This window comes from Zingiber officinale, chromosome 2B (assembly GCF_018446385.1).
Source record: "Zingiber officinale cultivar Zhangliang chromosome 2B, Zo_v1.1, whole genome shotgun sequence".
Classification (NCBI taxonomy): Eukaryota; Viridiplantae; Streptophyta; class Magnoliopsida; order Zingiberales; family Zingiberaceae; genus Zingiber; species Zingiber officinale.
Window position 1 is genome coordinate 110,331,687 of NC_055989.1, and position 22,657 is coordinate 110,354,343.

A 22,657-nucleotide genomic window follows, 5' to 3' on the forward strand; every position below is an offset into this window, starting at 1 on the left:
GAACCACCGGCAAGAGTTCTCTTCGGCGTAACTATGTTGCTGTGATTTCTGCTTCCGCCACTGATCAAAAGCATTCTTTCGAGCTAGTGGATCTTCTTCACACCAATAAACATCGGTGACATTCCTTCGGTGATACTATGCCCTTCCTGACAACATCCATCATCCGCAACCCCCAACGGAGTAGCGATTCCAGTTTTAGAAATCCCAGTCTCGATAGTTGACAGCTTCAGATTGCTCAAGCTTGCTCAAGGGTTTTTCGGTGTTTTGAGTGATTCTGGATCTGAGCTTGGAGCTGAAGATTTCTTCCCCGACATCAGTTGGAGTGTTCTCTGTGGTTCCTTGTGTGACAGCAAGGAAAAGAGGAATTGAACTGTGATTGGGCGTAGGGATGTTTAGATTTCTTTTTGCATTTGTTCTTTAGTTTATGGAATTTCGTTTATGCAATTTGCATTCTGCAATTTACAGTTTCGTAGCTTCAATTATGAAATTTAGTTCTTCACAAATTTGGTTCTGCACAGCAACATTCATTTTCTGCAATTTTAGTTTCTGAAATTTCATTCTTTAAATTCTATTTTCGATTAATCATCTAGGGTTTCGTTTGTCAATTAGATGAGCTAGTTTTATAGGTCAAGCATGTCTCAATTTTGTCTAATTAGAATTAGTGTTAAGGGTTTAGTTGTATTTGATTCAAAGCTTAGTTTCATTTCAGATTGTTTCTTTTCTGAGATTAGAATTTAGTTACATTTTAATTCAAGTTTCACTTAGCTCCATGTAGTTTAGGTTTTGTTTCTTAAGTTGCAAATAGTTGAATTCCATCAACGATTAGTTAAGCTAGTTGTCAATTATCATATTTCTTAGTTACTTTCTGGCTTAGGTTTAATTTCTGTATTAGAATAGATTTTATTTCATTGCAATAAATTTTGTTAGTTTGCCATTCAATCTCCCATCTAGGATTTAATCTCAAAGTCAAACCATCAATTTTACAAGAAACCTCCAAAAAGAGTTTTAAATTTAAAACCAACATTCTACTATTAGTTTTCCTCGTGAGATTTGACTTGGGCCCTATGCTATATTATTTTTCTGTGTAGTTGAAGGTTTTCAAACATCATATCAATTTGGGAGTTCATTTGTGACATATCAAGAAAAGAATCTACCACACACACACACACAAAGTAAATTGTTAGTATGCACAACGTGTGTGGGCAACGTGCGTGAGCGCCTCCAATGATCAGAGACGTCTCCCCCACATGAGAGACACCCACGCGCGTTGTGCTGGCTAACAATCCTATATATATAATGCGAGACTGTGCACGCGTAGGATATCAGCTATGTTCTTATTTTAAAAAAAAAATAGAGTAAAAAAATATTATAGATTAAACCCTACATTCTAAATCCTAAATCCTAAAAATAATTACGCATCCTAAATACTATAGCCTAAACACTAAATCCTAAATTTCAAATCCTAAACCCAAAGCTTAAAAAAATTATATACCCTAAATAATATATATTATACCCTGCGAGCATCTAAAATTTTTTTCATTTTAAATTTTTTTAACTTGAATACTATAACTCAATTCCTAAATCCTAAAGACAAAATCTAATTGGTTTAACCCTGAACTAAAATAAAAAAATAAAGAAAAAAATGAAAAAAAAAAATCAACGTGCAAACAAAAAAACTCTCATAACAATTGTGATGCCTCGAATGTATTGGAGGCACAAGTTCACGAATTGAGTTATAGTGTTCAAGATAAAAAAAAAAATTAAATACTCACAACGTATAGTATATATTTATGGTGCATAATTTTTTTTTTGTTTTGATTTTGTTTAACTTTTGAATTTAGAATTTAGGATTTGGAATTTAGGGTTTAGTGTTTAAGATATAGTATTTAGAGTGTGTAAACTTTTTTAATATTTTTTAGGATATAGGATTTAAAATTTAGAGTTTAGGATATAAAATTTAGGGTGTGTAATATTTTTTTAATTCAAAGATTAAAAAAAATTAAAAACATAGATGATATCATGCGCGGATAGTCACGCATTATCTGATGCACAGGAGATATATATATATATATATATATATATATATATATATATATATATATATATATAGAGGATTTTGTTACCTTAAAATCTTATCATATAAATTTCGTACAAATCCCAAATATTTTTTCAATTTAATTTTTTTTTTGTTTATTATTATAATCCAACTCTAAAGGTAAAATTTTATTTGCATAACAGAAAGCTTAGACGAGTCCATTTTATATATAATAATTCATTACTTAAATATCAATATCAAACTTAAATTTATTTCAAGCTTGGTCTTTTATATATAAACCCACCAATTATACTATTGATGAGTAAAATGTATTTGATTCTTATGCTTTTTTTTTATCATAATTGTAGACATGAATCCCCTGAAGTCAAAAATAAATCCACGAGCAAAGCTAATGAAATATCAAATTCTTGCATATTCATTATTTTTCATGCATGTCCTCTACTGCTACTCCATTATCAATAGTTGGGTTGCCGATTGGGCATCTGATTTGGAGTGGCTCCCTACAAAACTTAGGGTTGCCGATGTAAGATAAGTTGGTGAAGATTTGAAGTTTCATGCATGCATATCCTCTTCTTCTGTTACTCTATTATCAATGGTTCAGTTGTCGCCTAGGCATCGATTTGGAGTGGCTCCCCACAAAACTCAGGATTGTTGATGTAAGACAAGTTGGTGAAGGTTTGAAATTGAGGATCTATCAGTATTTTCCCAACAAGATTGTTGTAAGACAAGTTAACACGGAGATACTCGAAGGAATTCTACTTGACAAAAGATCAAGCGATTCTAATTGGTCATAGGACCAATCTTCTCTAGTATTTGTCCTGAATTGTAATTGGCAGATAAGTTAAGGAAGAGAGGTCAATGTTCTTGACAAGTGAAAGCCTAGTAGTGACAACAAGTGGTAAATCTTCGGCAAATATAATGAAGTTCTTTATATAATAAAGGCGAACATCTTCTGGTGGTGAAGGCATTTCATGGTTCTGGCTTGTTTTCATGGCTGTGAAATTACCAAAACTAGAGGCAACAAACTAGAGAAAAGATTGTGAGCAAGATCTAGGAGTGGAATGAAGGGATCAACGAGAGTTCTGATGGAATCCCACCGGTGAACTTATTTGACCTCAAAAACAAAAAGGACTCTTAATGATGATAGTTCTGGTGTGATCGACTAAGTATGTCACCTAACAATTCATTCCAGCTGAAGTCAATAACCAACAGTTCAATGCATTGTATCAATGTTGCAGGAGTTGTGCCAAAGAGGAATTGTGCCGGATAACATGTTTGAAACGTCGATGATCACCAAATTGGATTTATATCTGAAACAATCTGAGTGTTCAAGAAAAATCATTGTTAGCAAGGTAGATAACTAGTAGATCATTTGCTATACAAATGGTTGAATGTCAAGACCAATAATCTTGAAGAGCTTCCTTGCACAATTGGATCATGCACTGCACTGCACTGGTTGAGCTGAGGGTGGATTTCAGTCAGCTGAAAACACTGCCTGAAGCAGTTGGAAAGCTTGAAAACTTGCAAGTCCTCACATTGCACTACAATAGAGTTAAATCCTTGGCTACGCTATGGCTTCACTGACTAAACTAAAACAGCTCAACGTGAGCTTCAACAAGCTCGAGTCTATTCCCAAGAGCCTATACTTTGCCACTAGTCTAGCTAGTAAAGTTGGGAGTTGGAAGAAACTTTGCAGATTTGAAGGCATATCAAGATCAATTTGGGAACCTAGAGATGCTGGAAGAGCTAGACATAAGCAGCAACCAGATAAGAGTGTTGCCCAACTCCTTCAGGCTTTTGTCAAAGCAGAGTGTTCAATGCAGACGAGACTCCACTGGAGATACCACCAAGAAACATACATCGTAAAGCTAGGAGCACATGAATAGCTAAGCTAAGATGTACATACAGCAGTCTAGTCAATTTGCCTGACAGGCAACTCTCAAACAAAACTTTGTATTTTCCTCTATGGCAGGCTATGGTGCAGTACATGGCTGATATGGTCAAGGGGAGGACTAAGAGCATCCAGCATGCTGAACCAGTTAGATGGTGACGCAGCAGCCTATGTTTTCGTCTGTGCTCGCTGTTCCAAACTCGGAAGAAGAGTGGCAAGGAAAGCAGTCTCCTGATGGCAAGATTCCACATCCAGAAAGTTGTCTGAAACTGTAAGCTTGGCCTTTCTCTCATCTGTTTGAATTCATTCAAAAATACATCTTCCATAAAGCAAGAACAATAAATACAGTTAAAGTGGACAAGAACTTGAATGCATACTATTAGGGTTTTCGATTGTGCTGACGGTTTTCTCAAATTTGATATCTAGATTGAATCTTTGAGCTTTCATGTTATTATTAATTGGATTCATCTCTACAGCTCAGGAGCATTTTCTAGATGGCACCAGCTTCTCAAATATAATCAAAGAAGATTGCACAGCCAGGTCAGCCAAAAATTGGAAGGAAAAAAATTGCAATAGAATGATTTAATTGGATCGAGATATGAATTGAGAGAAACAGGAAGAAAAATAAAATAAAATAGAGGATTTGTTAGCTTCACCTGTAGGGACCAAGAACAATAAGTATTATTAATCATGTAAAGCTATTATTTGATGATGAACACCTTTAACTTTTCTTTTGGTGGTTGTATTTTGTGTCCAGACAATGAGACTTTTTAAATAAAAAAAATTGTCTTGGTAGGTCACCAAGATTCTTATACATATTTTGGATTGTGGATTATGTAAGAAAGATTTCTTTCCTCAAAATTATATATATTATGCAATAATGGCTTTCTTGCTTTGATAGGGAAAGGGTGGTGGTCATTGTCATGTTTTGTCATCTTGAAGATGACTAATAAAACAAATTATTCTTTGCGGCAAAATCACAACCAAGCACGGCCGCGAGTGTGAAATCACAGCCAAACTGGCCATGAGCTTACAGTCTGGGCATGAAATCACAATTGCCACAAACAGGAGCCAGACAGTCGGTTGGCTAGCCGCAATTTTGCAACTGGCTGACCACCATTTCGCAGCCGCACTTGGCCACAATTTTGCAACTGCACATGCTCACGATTAGAAAAACTAATGCACTCTATGATAAATATAAAAGTTAGGTATGTATTTCAAGTAGTTCTTAAAGTTAAATGTGTGGTATGAAAAATTGCAGTACAGGATATCATGCACCAAAACAATATTTGAACAATAAGGTTATCCAACATTTACTAAAAACATCGATATTTATTTGGTTAGTAAACTTACCTGTGGTATCGAAGAATTTATTTTACCAATGGTGAAGAAGAGCGACTAAACGTTCATTGTTGCAGAATAAATACCTCAGGTAAAAAATTTACTTGATCAAATGTGATACAAGGTAGTGTGCGACAACAGAATACAAAGTCTCCTTATGGTACGCAAAAACCCAAGAGCCGCAGGAAGTTGTAGGAAAATAAAACTGCAACTTTGTTGTTAAGTGGCACAGCCCAACTCACAATTCTCCCTATGATGCACAGTATCACCTGAAGTGTTGCTGAAAGTCGTTGGAAAAAAGAACTTGTTCAAGGTCTCGAAAGCCTTTGTAAACTGGCTCGATCAGATTTTGCGGGAGTGGCAAGCAGCGTACCTCAGTCATGTACCTGCCAGTGCAAGTTAAAGATTATCAAGAAAGAAAGCTTTGAGGGAGCAAGTAAATATTTGGCAAATCCTTTTTAGTACCCTAGAATTTAGGTCATTCTAATATCTTCAAAAGAGAATAAGTAGGAATCAGCTGCAATCACATCAGCGAAGAGAATCGATCAAGATTTATTTATTAACCTTGTGAATCAATAGTTGGAATTTTTTATTATTCGGCTTTGGTCACAATAATGAAACTACCTATGAGATACAATCAGAACAACTTAGCATAGGAAAGAGGAAAATGAATGGGGGTGGGGGGATGAATTTCTGCATTTAAACACAGATGTATATATCTGAACTGTTGTAGTATAGAATTTAAATCATACTGTTTGAAGGGGGGGAAAGCTTGCCTGTTTGCTAAACTTGTTATCTTATCTCGAGCGCCTTGATTGATGATTGCTTTCTGTTGTAATGAGAGTGCTCCGCCAAGAATTGAAGCAGCACCAGCAGCTGTGGTTCCTAATGTAATCGCAAATACAGATCTAACCCACTCTCGGAGAACCACTAGAACAGATCTCAGAAGACGGAGTTTCAGGTTTGGTGAAGGTAAAATAGCTCCATTTGATAAAAGCTGATCATATGCACTTAAAACAGGCTTCGGCTCATCTTTACAAGCAGTGAGAAGTGCCCTAGCAATATCCTCATCACCAACAAATTCTACTCCTGAAGTCACACGTTCCTGTTAAAGATGTCCATAGAGCATCAAAATCAGCAGAAGCTAGTATGATAATGTATATTGCTATACAAATAAAGCGGAAAAGATATGCAAATATTGACAGAAAATTGAATTTTGATAAACAGCATCAAGATGAGAGCACAAATTTTACCGAAGCAGCCATCTCAAGATGAAGACAAATAATCTCTAAAGGTAACCGACCTTCCTCTCCAGTATAGATATTTGAACCAACCCTCTTTACAGAAGAACATGCTTCTGCAACTCCACCTCTAGAAAGAGCTTGATCAAGAAGCCTTGCCCAGGTCTCCCGAACAATTTTGCTATCAGCATCGCCAGAGTAATTTGAAAAGTTGAGCATTTCCAGGCATATCTACGATTATAGCATTATAAGCACCATGAGACAGCTAAACTACATTCAAAGAATATTACAGATAAAGCATTATACCAAAATCACTGAGAGAAAATTTCTTTATCAATTTTCATTTACAGAATTCAAAAGTATCACGGAAAAAAAGAGGAACGCCTGACTAACATACATGCCATGCAAATGCACACAAGACAAGAATACAAAACTAGTGTTTATCAAGGCATCATCCAAGAAATTATAGATACTGATAAAAACACTGATTAAATTGAAATGTCTTATTTAGCAACTACATTAATGTACGTTTTCCAACCATCGAATTGTGCAAATTCAAATCTATAGAGCAATACCAAGATCTTTCATCCCACTCTAATATCCCAAAATCATGTTTTGAAACAAAATATTGCATACATTTTTCTTTATTGATACATATATATTGTATTAGCCCTAAAAAAGCTGAAAGAAGGTGATGGCTTACTGGTACCACTATCAGTTTTACAGAATCACTGATCTATTATAGCAAAATCACTAATACATTTTTCTTTACATACATTTTTCTTTATTGGTACCACTATCAGTTTTACGGACACAAAGCCCTAAAAAAGCTGAAAAAAAGTTAAGATGTAAAAATATTAATTATGAGTTATTCCATGAAGATTTCACTAAAGGAACAAATTAATCAACAAAAGTAATCAATAAATACAGAAATATTACTCTAGATAAAAATGCTGCTTCAAATTTACATTACCAAATAGACACGCTATCTAAAAAGATGATTTTTCAATTATGTCAAGTATTAGGTCTAGTTTATGATAAGAGTCACATTTATTTCCAGTTAATAGCATTTCAGAAGTCAGAGTAAATCATCGTTATTCCCTATTCCTCAAGTATCTTCCTCCTAGTTCATCCAATTGGGCAAAATTAAACATTAAACCATAGCTCAAAAACACCAAATTAACCAAAAGTCATTTTTGAATCAAGAGAGTACCTCCCAAAGCTTAAATGGAATGGCAAACTCATTATAAAGTTGACTAATGCTCTTCAGCTCCTGTGATAACTCTTTTACCCTCTCCTTGGCACTCTCAGCAATGTTCTCATTGACTATGAGGTTGCTCCAGGGAGATGGATCATCCGGAGCAATTTCACTGCTCCCTGGAGTGTTTTCTAGCATTGATACTATCGGTTCCAGCTGCTCTTTAATTTTGATTTGGAAACGAAGAACGGCATGCTTTGCTTCAAGCAAATCAAGTAAGCCATCATCTGTGGCATCCGTGCTTGAATGAACAGAACTAATAGTGCTATTTGCAGTTTTTGCTTGAATAATTGCATTGCTAAGATATAGAAGTCTAGTTACAAGAAAGCACGTATTAGCAAGAATAAATTTTAAATCTTTCTAAAAATGGTTCAGGATTTGCATTACATGATTAACAGTCAAGCTATCAGACACTAACCTCTGAGCCAAAGTAGGGGACTCTGCAGACTCGGAGCCCATTTCTGCTAACTTATATAGCACATGAGCAGCAAGTAGATGCTGCCGCTTGAGGGAATAATATCTTGCCAAAAGATTATAATATTTGGCCTGACTAGGTGCCCTTGGATCTCCTACTGAAGGTGATGCTGATCTTACAGCATTGACAGCTTGAACCTGAACAAAAATGTAAATAACACTAAGAAAACATAAGTCTGCATATATGTAACTTCAGAATTTGCATCTAATAGTGCTAAAAGCAACAAAGGAAACCCTAATTTACCTAAAAAAATATAACGTTCTTTAAAAAAATCAATATTAACAACATCTACGCCTTCATGCTGGCAAGAATTCCTTCTACAACAAATATCCAATCAGAAAATAATACAATTTCAAAGATGTCAAAGACTACTGACATGAAAAGCATGCGAGAGACAATATAATGCCCAACCTGTGCATGCTGTAAATGCATATACAGCACTCATCAACCCACTCATGAAAATAAGATAACCAAAAAGAACATCTAACATGAAGAGCCATGCTGCTCCCAACTATTTGAGATAAGCTGCGTTGCTATCCGGCTGTTGACTTTATGCAAGGCTATGACACTAGTCCTATACAAATCTTTTGAATAAAAATTCCATTAAGTAGAGTTCTCATTCCCATCGTTCTCACTGCTCTGCTCACCTTCTAACTCTAACCAGTTCACCTTGTCTAATTGTAGAATTTAATAATTTGCCTTTGAATACGTTAATGTTGTCTTAACTAGTAGTATTTTTTTTTATTTTACCATTCTACCAATATGATATATTGAAGGGGAGCCTTGACGCAACGGCAAAGTTGTTGCTTTGTAACCTAAAGATCACGGATTCGAATCCTGGAAACAGCCTTTTGCAAAAAACAAGGTAAAGCTGCGTACAATGGATCTTTCCCGGGACCTCGCATGGCGGGAGCTTCGTACACTGGACTACCCTTTACTAATATGATATATTCATCTTAACATTCTCATCCTTACTGCAATAATGTTTGTGCTGTTTCCTAATTACCCAATATTCTGGGCCATAGTGTACACAATTGGTTGTACCAAAGTCATAGAAGTTCACCTTTCACCCTAAAGGAAAAACAAATAACTTAAAAGAATACAAAATATGAAAATTTAAGGAACTCCTAAAAAATCAAACAAAGGTAGTTAAACACAATATCCATTCTAACGTCATACGATCACATGAATACTGCAATGGCACCTTGCTAACGGATTCATAAGTCAGCTGGATTTTTACCATATTATTGTATATAGAATTCAGAGTGATCACTACACTTCATTAGGATTATATAGCATATTACTATAGTGAAATGTTTACACTTCATCTGGACTATGTAGCATACTGTGTCAGAATGATTAATGCACATGATCATTGTTCAGTGGGGTGGAAATCCTATTCTATAACCAAGCAGCTTAATTTGATCTTTGTTACCAGTAACAAAATAGTTAACACTTTACAAACATACAAGGGCATCCATTCTCATATTTCTCCATACTTATATGGATGGAGCAAATGAATAAAAAGAACAGCAGAATGCAGATTAACAAAACTATAAGATTCACGAGAAGAACATACATCCTGTATAAGCTTATGGCCAGCACTCTGTAGAAAAGGGACCAAATCGGAACCCCCATACTCTAACAACTCATTTTCAAGGCCCAAGTCAATTAGGGTCCTATATAAATGTTCATGAAATGCTGTGTCAGGCCATTGGACACAAAGCTGAATTATTTGTCGAATATAGTTGTCCCGAGTAGCCTGATCAAGTGAAGGCCCAGATGCAACTTGAGAACTGTTAAACTCCTTACTGTTTCCATTTCTTCCCGTTAATGAACGAAGGGAATCCATTACTATTTCATAGCATTGTTCACGAAGAACTAGTTTATCAACTAGATGACCTGAATCACCATTGAGGTTGACCATGTCAGCCTTGCTGTCAAAAGCTTGAGCCTTCTGCAGAGGTAACCGGACTGCAGCTTCATAAAATCTACAGTGCAGATTAAAAGGGCACTGTCATATTTACTTAACAGTTATAGACAATGCAAAAGAATACGATATTTTTATCAGCTGCGCATGCTGGATACTTTACATCATATAACCAATATGTTATGGGAACCAACATTGATTCAGAACCAAGATAAAATATTGTATCTGCATCGTACTGAGAAATGGAAAAGCATTGAACATGTCAGTGGTCACAAGCCGAAATGGAAGCAGGAAAAGCAGCAATCAAAGAGGAATCAAGGAGAAGAAGGAGAGAGTGAATGAGAATAGGAAAAAAAATACAGATGAAAGGAGAGAGAAATAGATAACAAGAGAGACAAAGAGAAAGGCTATTGATATTAAATGGCTTTGGAGCATACCAAAGGGTATACACAGTCCATATAGTGATTACTGCAAAGGGGTTGGAACAAAATGTACAAGGAACATTTTAAATGTTTTAGAACAAAAAAGCTCTAAGATAGCACATAACTTCATAAAATTGCTCCTTGTATACAAAGATTACCCACAAACCATAGCTGCATTGCCAAATAACTAACCTTAAGTCTGCAAATCTTTTGCATATAGTAACAAGATGGGCCAGATCTGCAGATTCTGGACATTTTATAAGGAGTTTGAAAGCATCCCTTGCTAGACTTTCCTTCTCAAGTGCATTCATAGTTACAGAAGCTTTCTCAAGATACTCCACTGCTAAGAAATAGTGGTAGTTAGACTCCTTGTAATAACTTGGGCAACCCTCTTTTAGATTCTCACTGATCTCATCCACTGTGCCTTTGCCATCTGGGCCAATGTAGTACTGGAACAAATAAACAAGTCAGAAAATATTAGCTCAAATACTAGGGCATCTTTATACATGGTAGCATGATAGATGAGTTTCTCAACTTGAAGAAAATCAAAATAAGAGGACAAGAAAAAAAAACCAAAAAGATCTAGCTTGTATTGCATTTTACAACCAAGAACAGTTACATACGCAGCGGTGGACAAAAGAGAAAAAATATAAAAAGTTGTGGAAATCATGACTTTACCTCCATAAGTGAAGTAATAAGTCGATTGGCAAGTTGCTCACCCTCCTCTGAACACACCATCTGATTGAATGTTAACTGAATTAATTTCTGACGGGCATTATTATCAAGACCCTGAACTAGGCGAGCAACATTGTGTTGGCACAGTATTTGAAGTAAGAAAAGTGCTTCTCTAGATCTCCTCAACAAACGCCTAAGACATTCCATTGCTCTCACCTGCAATATTAATTAAATTTTCAAAAAACAAACAAAAGGTATCTTATCAAAATTTCTAACTGTTTACCTCCATGGCAGCCAATTCTGCTGGAGTATAAGAAAGCCGCTGCCTCTTACTCGTTGCACTAACATTTCCAGAATCAGCATTTCTTGTCTGTGCGCCAAACCAGTTTCTTTCTCCATAGAGAATAGAACCAGAATAATCTCCTATACCAGCGACATAACCATATAATCCCCTTCTCTTGTTTCTTCTAGATCTTAAAAATTGCTCTAAAGAATGAATTTTAATTTCAAGGATCTTCATTGCATCAACTGAAAGTCTGCAGAGAATAACCCCTTCTTCATAACGACCATCAGGACCTACTTTACCACGGACTACCATGACAGGCAGTTCCCATAAAGGAAAGAGCAGCCTAGACGAGCATAAGCAAAGTCCTTCATGTGCACCAGAAAACAAGGGTTCAGCCTCCTGCACAACTTGGCCCATGCTAAAACCTCCAGATGTTGACCTAGCACTTGTCAAACCAGTGGTACCATCAAATTGTGGCATTCCAACCAACCCAGGATCCTCAAATGCTTCAGCTGCCTTTTCAGAAACAGTACTGCTTAGAAGATTTCCTTCAGTGAATACCAAATCTGCTGCCAGCATTAAACACATTGCTGCAGCTTCTCCAGATCCGAATCTATTAAAAAATTCTTCAATGTGTGATCGTGGAACATTAGACTCAAATAATCTTCTCAGAATGTCAACAGGCCTGTTGAATACTAACTCCATTAGACCTGTGGCACTGAATACCACAGCCCTTCTCCTTGGAAGGATATGCTGGGTGGGAAGATCTCCTCTGGCCCAAAGTTTCCCAGAAGCTGTTTCAGATGATTCACACAAACCAGCAAAAGCTTCTGCGTCTGAGAATAAAGATTGCACCGTTAGCGCAATATCTGGCAGGGGTAAAATGTCTGCCGCAAAAAGCATCCTCCCTTCAATAGGCAAAGATGATACTAATTCACGTAAAGCACGATTGTTTCTTGAATTCATCCCAAAATTGTTAGAAGCAGATTGTTGCCCACTGGAATCCTGATTCACAATCAGAAGAGAAGACATATTTGATGCTGATGAATCTGAGAGTACCAGAGTGCCAGCTGAATAAAAAGCTGCTTCCACCTTTAAAGTCATATCCTCAGGTTGAACCCTACCAGATGTGGGCGTGGTACCATAATTAAGCCCACCACCCACCCCTATTGGAGGTGAAGGCCTAGTCGCAATCACTTTTAGACTTGAAGGCCTTTGTGAAGAACCACCAATGGAAGAGCTATTTCCACCTGAAGAAGTAGAGAGATATAGTCTCCTTCCATCTGACAGAATAGCAATCATGTGCAACCTCTTTGATTCAATCGTAGATAATGGAGCTATACAAACAATTGTTGGTTTTCCACCACGTGCAACAGCTCTTGATCCAGTAGACCGTCTAGCTCCATGCTGTGTCTCACGTGAATCAATAAAATTTTTCCCTTCAGCAATTTTTGATACAAGACCCTGCCCATCTCCTCCAAGATCAAATGCTTGCAGTTTCATAGCTTCTGTTCTTGTATAAAGGATATGCCTCTCGTTATCAATAACCATGTCCACTATTGGATCAGCAGCCCCAAACTTAAAGTCATTTGGCAAGATCCATCTGAACATATGCAGAAAGATATTTGATGGATCACTTTCAGGACAATTATATAAAACACAATCATTAAAGAAACATACAACAAATTTTAGCTAATCAATATATACCAATGATGCACCTTGATAGAAGACTTCCGAAACTAGTTGTAAGGCAAACCTTCCGGCAGCGTTTACGCCAGCCTGAGCCAGTTGAGTATTGCATTTCATAAATATGGCCATCACGACCACCTAGAAATATACGCCCTTTATCTGTGCATGTGATGCAGGTCATAGTAACTCCATCTGAAGGAATTCTATACTCAGGTAATGGTTGCAGTGAAATCTCTGCGAATGGATCTGATCCATCTCCACTAGCCATGCAGCATACTCCAATGAGAATCAACTGTAAGACAAGTAAAAACTAGCATCATTTGAAAGAAGTACATAAGTCTTAAGATGAAAATAAATTAAAGAAAGAAAACCAAATTTACCATTGTAGCTTGTACTTTACTGGTGTATCCAGTGACAATTGATAGGCAGAGAAAAAGTTAAAAAAAAAAAATTATTTTCTGCCTACACTTCAAATTTATAACCATATATAGTGACAATTAGCATGTCTAAAACATGAAATCACTCTGAGAAATGGAGGAAAATTGAAGAGAAGCCAAAGCAACCATGGAGATAATACATATGGAATGTACTAGAATATCAACATTATGTGCATATCTCTGTTTAATTGTGGTTCTAGTCTTTTGTGGAAGTTAACCCAAAGAAAAGAATATACAAGGTTAAACTTTTTGCAACTCAAGTCAGAAACAAAAGCAATGAAATTGTATCATATAGCAAGGTTGCACTCAATATGAAATTGACAAGAATAATAGTAAACTTGCCTCTTTCATACTTGAATAGAATATAAAGTTCACAAGTTTTGTTTAATGTCTAATCTATTGAGAATTTATAGATACAACATTATTGTCACATCTTTCCAAGTCAAGCAATTCCTTCAGTTGCCCAATCTTAACATCTATATGTTTTAAATCAAGAAAAAAACATCCCAGTTTACAAGTGCACTGCTTATTGATTATTTCTGAGAAATTTCTCGAGGAATACTAAGAACATTGATATATCATAATTGAATAAATTGACAACATATTCCATTGAATTCAAAAGAACCTAGCAAAAGAAGATAACAGTGTTCTCTTACCTCAACAGGAGTTGCTAACACTAAGAGATACTGTATCGCTTCAACAAAAATTCCAGGCCTTGTTCTGGCAAGGCTGACAGCGCAAATAACTTGTTCATCAGCACTGTACTCAGGGCATTGTCCATCCCTTTTCATGGAGAAAATGCATAGTATCAGACAAACAAGTGTAAGTGGAAAAAAAAAAAGGCTCAACTAAACATTGAGTTAAAGGTCAAAACCAGTTAATTAAAAGTAAAGAAAATAAATTTTCACACAATTCAGTCAAAGGCCAATGTTAAATTGACACCACATATATAGGTAACTGAATCGTAGCACATAGTAAAAAGCAGAACCTGATATTATATAAATGTGATTCTAGTCTACAATTAAATAAGATTCACAATAGATAGCAAAATTCAAAAAATTTCAAAGGGCACATAGAAAGGAACACCAAATCAATAATAAGCACCAAAATACTACTGGATATAATAGAAAGCAAATTAGACATAGACATTTCACAATGAGCCTATTCCTAAGTAGTAGTTAACTAGTAACCAAGTTACACAATCAACACCGGAAAGATTTTAAAAATGTACGATTCTGTATGCAGAAAATGAGAAGATGCATTGCATTTTGCGAGTCTTGGCCGATGTTCTTTTTCAGGACCATCCAAAATCAGAAGTTGAAAAAAAAATTATGAACAAAATGTTAATTCTAATAGGAGGTGTTCAGGGATTTGCGAATTCTATGAAAATGGTTTTATACTGTCCCTTCTAATTGTTTGGACAATTATTCAGTATATTGATAGAGACAAAGTTGGTCTGCATTATGCTTTGTTCGCAATACTAATCTGCATGTTGGTAGGATATATTAGTTTCATTAAATCATGTAGATGAACAAACATTGAATCTAGAAATGTATCCAATTTGATAACAGGTTTTTTGACATGTCTTTTTCTAAATGCTAGACAACTTAGGTGTTAATGCAGAACACACTCTGGAGATAAAGAAGTGACAACACAACATCCCACAATGTAACTCTTCTATTAGAAGTGATTTCATGTTGGGTGTAGGAGATAAAAGATAATTAATGAGCAATCAGTCAGATGGAAAGAAAAATAATCAGTTAAATGGATGTTTCTAGACGCAAGAAACCTGTGAAAGAGGGAGTAACAAAATAAATTAAAAAACAAACACAGCACAAAAATTCCAATATATATATATATACACCTAAGGACCTTATGCCGCATTTCGATTTGAAATATTTTTTTTTTACTTAATATTATAACCCAACCCGTAAACCCTAAAGTAAAATCTCATTGGCATAACTAGGAGCTCAAAAATAATAATAATAAAAATGAAAACTGTACAGGCACGGAGGAAGTCCGCACGGTTACATCGTTAATTTTTCTATATACATTATTTACGTGTGTGCATAAAATATTGAGCCTTAACTTTTAAAGGAATCATTCATACTTATTTTTGAAATGGAGTGCATTGTTTTTCTATAGGTTCCCAAGGATTAAAAAAATTGCCTCTTGCAAGTGGAGCTCTAGAAAATTATGATTGAGAGCCCTTTTTTAGTTGGTTTCCAGGACCATGATTAAGGCTTGGGAGAAAAGGCATGAGAAACAAATAGGTGGAGAAGGAAATGTGTTTTCCCTCCATTTCCATGGGAAGAAAAGAAAGTGGGAAAGCCAGAGGGAGAGAGATTTGATTTCTCTTCCTACCCCTCAAATCAGTTCCATCCAAATCAAGCAAAGAATGATAACCAATTATTTTAAAAATAAAATAAAATTTTAGTTTTTTGTTTAAATGATTATTAGTTGTCTCTTTCAAGATTTAAAAATAATAATAATTTTACAAAATAAACTCCAAGGAAATAACGGGAAAGCAAGTTTTGTACTTTTCTTTCCCCTCAAGGAAACAACACGAAGGAATCATCCTATTCTTTCTCTTATATCCACTTTCATTCAATAGCGGCAATTCTTTCTCCTCCATTTCTACCCATTATAGGAAACTCAACCTAAAAGAATATTAGACTTTCTTTGAATAGCCAACCCAATATTTCAAAAACATAACAAGCAATACGGAGGATTGAGCTATTGCATAACACGTGTAAAGCTAGCAAAATTAGGCACAACCTGCTAACACAATGTGATCTGACCCAACATAAAACACAATTAACAAAAGACAAAAGAAAAAGTGACACAACATGTTATATATAATTGATCTTACACCTTAATATTAACACTTCATTTTAAAAAATATTAATAACTTTGATTTCATGTAACGTAATTATTTAGTTGATCTTACACCTTATAAAGTTGTTTTAAAATATATATAATTGATTTAATGATATCTAATATAATTTTATGACATAGTTAACGCCACACAAAGCAAATTGTCATTGATACATATGGTACACAGACACATGCATCCATGTTTTTGGAAAGTTAGTTATATCCACAATAATTATTAATATCACATGTTAAAAAGGTAAACATGCATCTATAAAATATATCACATTAAACAACTTCTGCAATCAATGTAAATAAGACTCAAGTCTATGACTTAAATGGTTAAATTAATCATCCTTAACAATTATTTTTTATTTAAATTTTTTTCATATGAACCGAAGCTATTACATATAATGCAAGACACACACATATATCAATGGATATTACCCAACTGATGCAATCCATATAAGCAAAAAAATTATAAATTGACCTCAAAAATAGGCATATGCTGAGAATTTTCAAAACAATGGTCAATCCCAAAAGGATTAAACTATGACACATACCATTTATCGAAACGCCAAAGAAACAGAGAATCATCAACTGAAGCCCAAGCTCTTCGTATCTCTGGGAAAATTCCACAAATGGCTGTTCCTTCACCACCAGATGCATTATATCTTTCAATTAGAGCCAGAGGTAATTCACGTGTATCTGCAACTTCAACTATAGAAGGCCACTGTGGCAAAATTACTTGTTAATATAACAAAAGTAAGTAAAAAGAAAAAAAAAACTACAAACCATTTCCACAAATGGTGGAATTAAACTTTATATATATATATATAAGAGAGATCAAGAAGCAGTGTTCTAAATGGTGGTTGAGGCGGTTGCTTAGACACCGCCTAGGCGGGAGGCAGACCTCAACCGCACCACCTTGTGTTTAGGTGGTGGTAAAGCGTTTCCGATTCGAACTCGGGCGACACGTTCGGACATGTCGCCGGGCTCGGGCGACATGTCCGAGCATGCGCAATGGGTCCGGATTCGTTGTCGGGCCCCAGCGATGGGTCCAAACTCGTCGCCGAGCTTAGGCAACAGATCTAGATACGACGCGTCTGGTGACACGTCTAACGCCGAAACACCGAAGTTGATTATCGAATAGAATAGGTTTTTTTTAACTTAGGATTTAATCAAAACTTTAAATTAATAATTTTAATCATGATTAGGATAATTTAAATAGGCTTAATTAAAGCTCAATAAAATTATCCTATTAATTTAATAAATATTTAAAATTTTATTATTATTTGTTTTTTTAAAAAAAAAATTTAGATTAATTTTTTATTTTAAATTAATATATTCTATAGTAATTTTTTTTAATTTTTAATTCTTTATTTAATTTGTTATCCTTTAGTTAATATATTATTTAATTATGTATAAAAATAGTAAAAAAAAAAAAAATCAACCGCCGCACTACCTAGACGCCACCTAGGTGGCCGAAGCGGTCCGCACCGCCACCGCCTACCGCCATTTACAACACTGTCAAGAAGAGATAAATTTGTTCTAAACATTTTGTTATTATCTTGGATAAGAAAGAGCAACATGTGTTAAAGTATTACAACATTATAGAGCAAGAAATGCAGACAACCAAAAACAAGGTGGAGGGAAAGGGAATCTCAAGTATTAAAGCACATAGTTGCTATTGTGCATATATGAAGTTATAACAAATGGGAAAAACAGAGATATGGGTTGATCGAAGTTTAAATATATATTAAGAAAATAGCTAAATGTAATCAGTTGCATAAGTAAGTCCAAGTTGAGATATGTGCATCAAGTTTGTTAGGGATACTACCTAGTGAACGGTTCATAAGATCAACAACAGGACCTAAGCACAAGGTCATAAGATCCTAAAATTTAAGAAAATTAGTTTTTTTGAGATACTAGGCACATAAATTTTAAATGACTAATATTAGATGAGCATTGCCACATGCATTATTCTAATATATGAAATATAATTAAATTTATTCATGTAGTAAATATATGTTCAAAGCAACATAATGATTTAGGTGTTGCATTTTTGTATAGCAGGTAATAGCTTCTAAAAACTCAATAACAATGTTAAAGGCTAAAGAATCTTTCTGGTTAGAAGTTAGAAGGAATTCTCATACAATTAAAATTACTAAAATTATGAAAAAAAAAAAAACTTTGATTATTTCAATGAACGTCAAGATTTGAATGAGCTTTGATGAGCCTAAAAACATTCAACTAAATCAAGGTAGTCAAGATTTAAATATTATTAGGACTGATGAGAGAACATGGGTTCATAAGATCATAAGCCAACTTATAATATCTCAGCCAATTTGAACTGTGGGGGTTGGAAGATCCTAAGGTCCGTACCATAATTTTGATACCATGATGTGTGTGTCTATATATATATATATATATATAAACCAGTTGTGTACATTACTTGGCGCTGGTGAATTATGAACAAGGTACATCATTAACATAATAAAGGTAAATGACAAAGTAAACCTTGGCAACCTTCGTGTCTCCTTAAAACATATTCAAAATGCACTAGTGTAACCTTTTGCCAACAAATGTTTTTGAAGGTGTTAAGCACAACGAGGTGCTAAGAGGTTGTAAGGACTAGGCACAAGCACACAGTTGGAGAAATGAGGCACACACTTCAATACTACCAAGTGATTTACATGTGAATATATCTAGGTATGTGGCATATAACATATAGTTACAGAAATGTGATATTTAAACTAACATGTAAACAAAATATAATACATAGCTCTTTTCTTCGAGAACGCTTAAACTAGAAAATCTTGGATCCCTACAGAATATACTCCTAACCCCATTTTTTTATTTTACATTGATATAAATTTTATAATGGATGCATACGATTTACTTCCTCTTTTGCATTCTCTTCCTACATCTTTCACTAATTTCGTCTCCATATGATCTAGCAATAGCATCACCTACCATAAACCGCCTTTCATTCCTTTTCTTATTAACTGAATGACAGATTAAAAGTATTGACCACTCATCAAAAACATCAATTTTCAAGGGCATCCTGACCTGCTCCACTTGTTTACTAGGGAGATGAAGCCAAGGTAGAAACTATCAGGCTGGAATAGACTAATACCAAACTTGATCAACACCAGTCCATGAATAGGGAAACAATTAATAATTTTCAAGAGTAGCAAAGTGATTCTTAGTGTTAGTATTGCCTGGATTATCCTACCAAAATTAGTGAATCCACAAACTACAACACAACAGAAGTTGGCGATTGGAATTCTGGAAACTGAAATAAACAAGAACCAACCAAGTGCACCTTTCTGACAGAAGTAACTTATATAAAGAATATACTTCTCCAAAATATTCTTTTTCGTAAAAGAACAAGAGTTCCTAATCTAAAACTCGATGTACATTATCATATTCAGTACGATAAGCTTTATTCAGAATCAACACCCACTGTCTACAAATCAATATCTTAAGTTAACAACATACTCAACTTGATCAAACCCTAGGCAACAATACTTCCTCTAGGAATCCCAACGGAGAGAGAGAGAGAGAGAGAGAATGTATTAAATCTCTGGGGGATACCTCTTTGGGAAGGGTAGAGTAGGGGTGACTGGCGTAGCGCGAGGCTTCGATAGCCTCCTCGAGGTCGAGGCGGCCGGCGACGTCCCTGCCAATGCGCTCGCTGATATGGAGACCGGCAGAGGCCACATCCAGCCCCACGGTCTCGTCGCCCCACGCCATCACACGATCGCCGGAGATGGACGGGCAGCTGCCGTAAACCCTAGCGAGCGGGAAGGAAGAGCTGCAAGAATTTACGGCAATTGAAACACCACGACGACCACGTCAATGATTAATTAAATACACAACCAATCAATGCAAAGGAGCGGCCGAGCTGGGGAAAAAATAATTTTATTGGCCAGAAAATAAATAAATAAATATATATATATATATATTAAAATATCCTACCAAAAGTTTGTTATCAAAATACCCTATATAATTTATTTTGACTACATTGACTCTATTTTTTTTTTAAGTATTTCGATTCAATTAGTCGAGTTGTTTTAATCAAAATTAAAACTACTTAAAAATTGATGAGTCAATCCTAAAAGACTTAGTTCACCCATATATATTTATTATTTTGGTTATATAAGTAATAAGAATTAAGAATTTTAATAGGGATTATTCTAGAAATATTTATTTATAAAATCATCAAATTCAATAAATTATAAAGATTTTTTGATATTTTTTCGATGGACTGATTTATCCAACTCGCAATCCATGTTAGATTAGGTTGAATCGGAGATTTTTTAATCCGTCAATATAGATCGGCCCGTGAGTTTTTGGCGGGCATCAAAGTCGTTTCGTCTTGAAGTTATTTTGATTTTTGACCAAGAAGAATTTCATTGCTAAGTTAGTTTATTGATTTGCGAGCAGTAAGCTCCATCAACGGCGGCATTGCTAAGTTGAAGCTCATTGATATCCTGAAATATAAATACCTCTTCTGTTAGATAAATAGTGTCCGGGATTATAATAGCATGACACATTTAGATTATGATCCAGACATTCTATTTTTGATTATCTTATACTATATAAATAATATCTCTAACTTTCAAAGGAAAACTAGTCGAATAGACTCTCGGCCAAAAACCTGCATCTCAGATTCACTCCTCTCCGGTCTCCAAGAATTAGCATCTTGAGCCAGCTCCATATAAAGGTCGGCATCTTAAATTGAGTAGCCAACTTAGATTATATATTAATTTGTAACCTTCACTTCTCAATCAAAATTTAATTTGAGTACATTATTTCAAATGCTAAATTATTCCAAAATCTCTAATAACCGACTCAACTTCCTCTTCCTACGTTAGAAATACTTTATTTTCATTTCTTACCTATAAAATTTTCTTTACTTCAACTCCCTCATATTTTTAAATATAAAATATTTAAAATGAGATATAATTCCTCTCTCATATTTTTAAATATAAAATATTTAAAATGAGATAGAATTCCTCCTAAGTACAATATATTTAAATTAAAATATAATATATTTTCCATTGAACATAATTTTTTTTTACTTGATTAATCTATTGATATACTTGATTCTAGATAAATAATATTGAATTTATGATCGAACAATTATACCTCTTGTTAGACTTTTTGTAACTATAAAAAATAACGAGAGATTCTGGTCTAAAAATAATAGTATAATTCTTCATAAGTTTAGTACCATTTAATTGGAATCGAGTCTATCAATCGATTGGTCATGCGGAAAAAAAGTCATACTTAATTTGATAAAAAATATATTATATTATAGTTTAAATGTACTGAATTTAAAATGAATTATATCTCATTTTCAACTTTTAGTACCTAAAAAAATAAGGATAATTAGGTAAATCGGTGTCCATTAGGGAGTTGAAGTAAAAAAAGTTTACATGTAAAAAGTGAGAATAAATTTTTTATGACGCAAGGACTGAAGAGGAAATTAAATTAGTATGCAGGGAGTTTATGACAATTTATCCTATTTTAGAACTACATTAAAAAGCATGATCCGAAATGAAGAATTGCTTCGAGAAGTCATCAAGAGTTAATAGAGAATTATCTCATAAAGTTGTCAAGAAGAGTTAATATGATTAAGAAGCTTTAATGTGCTATAGATGGCCCCCAGGACATAGCACGGATGGTGGGTGCATGACAACTCTGGCGTAATGGCCAAGTATCGATCCCCTAGGGTGATAGCCGACATGGTCGATCCCACCATGCGCTCAACGCCTATGTACTTGCATGAGCCTCCCTCCATATCCGTGGGGTCGATTCTAAGGGAGTTGTTAAAGTAGCGGATCTACCTTTTTTAATGTGTTATAGATAGTTTCATTTCCTATTATAAATAGGAACTTGTCATGTACTTAGGGCATCTCTAATGCAAGATTTGTAAGATGTTTTGTTGATATGGTATGTTGTGAGAGGATCCATAGGTGATGCGGCAATCAAAGTCAAAATGATGTGGCAATCAAAATCAAGGTGAGGTGACAATCAAAGTCAAAGTGAGGTGGTAGTCAGAGTTAGGGTA

General features: G+C 34.9%; 1 protein-coding gene across 1 annotated transcript; it reads right to left on the reverse strand.

Annotated features, from left to right (window-relative positions):
• Nucleotides 1–5,303: 5,303 nt before the first annotated feature.
• LOC122046778 (nuclear pore complex protein NUP155-like) lies at nucleotides 5,304–20,448 on the reverse strand. Its single transcript, XM_042607640.1, has 13 exons — nucleotides 20,176–20,448; nucleotides 17,139–17,308; nucleotides 14,358–14,484; nucleotides 13,294–13,556; nucleotides 11,573–13,178; nucleotides 11,293–11,505; nucleotides 10,807–11,063; nucleotides 9,842–10,253; nucleotides 8,206–8,399; nucleotides 7,743–8,100; nucleotides 6,542–6,760; nucleotides 6,065–6,393; nucleotides 5,304–5,674 (listed from the first exon to the last, which is right to left on the reverse strand). The coding sequence occupies exons 1-13, from the start codon at nucleotides 20,332–20,334 to the stop codon at nucleotides 5,554–5,556; spliced, it is 4,428 nt and encodes a 1,475-aa protein (XP_042463574.1). The 5' UTR covers nucleotides 20,335–20,448; the 3' UTR covers nucleotides 5,304–5,553.
• Nucleotides 20,449–22,657: the final 2,209 nt, after the last annotated feature.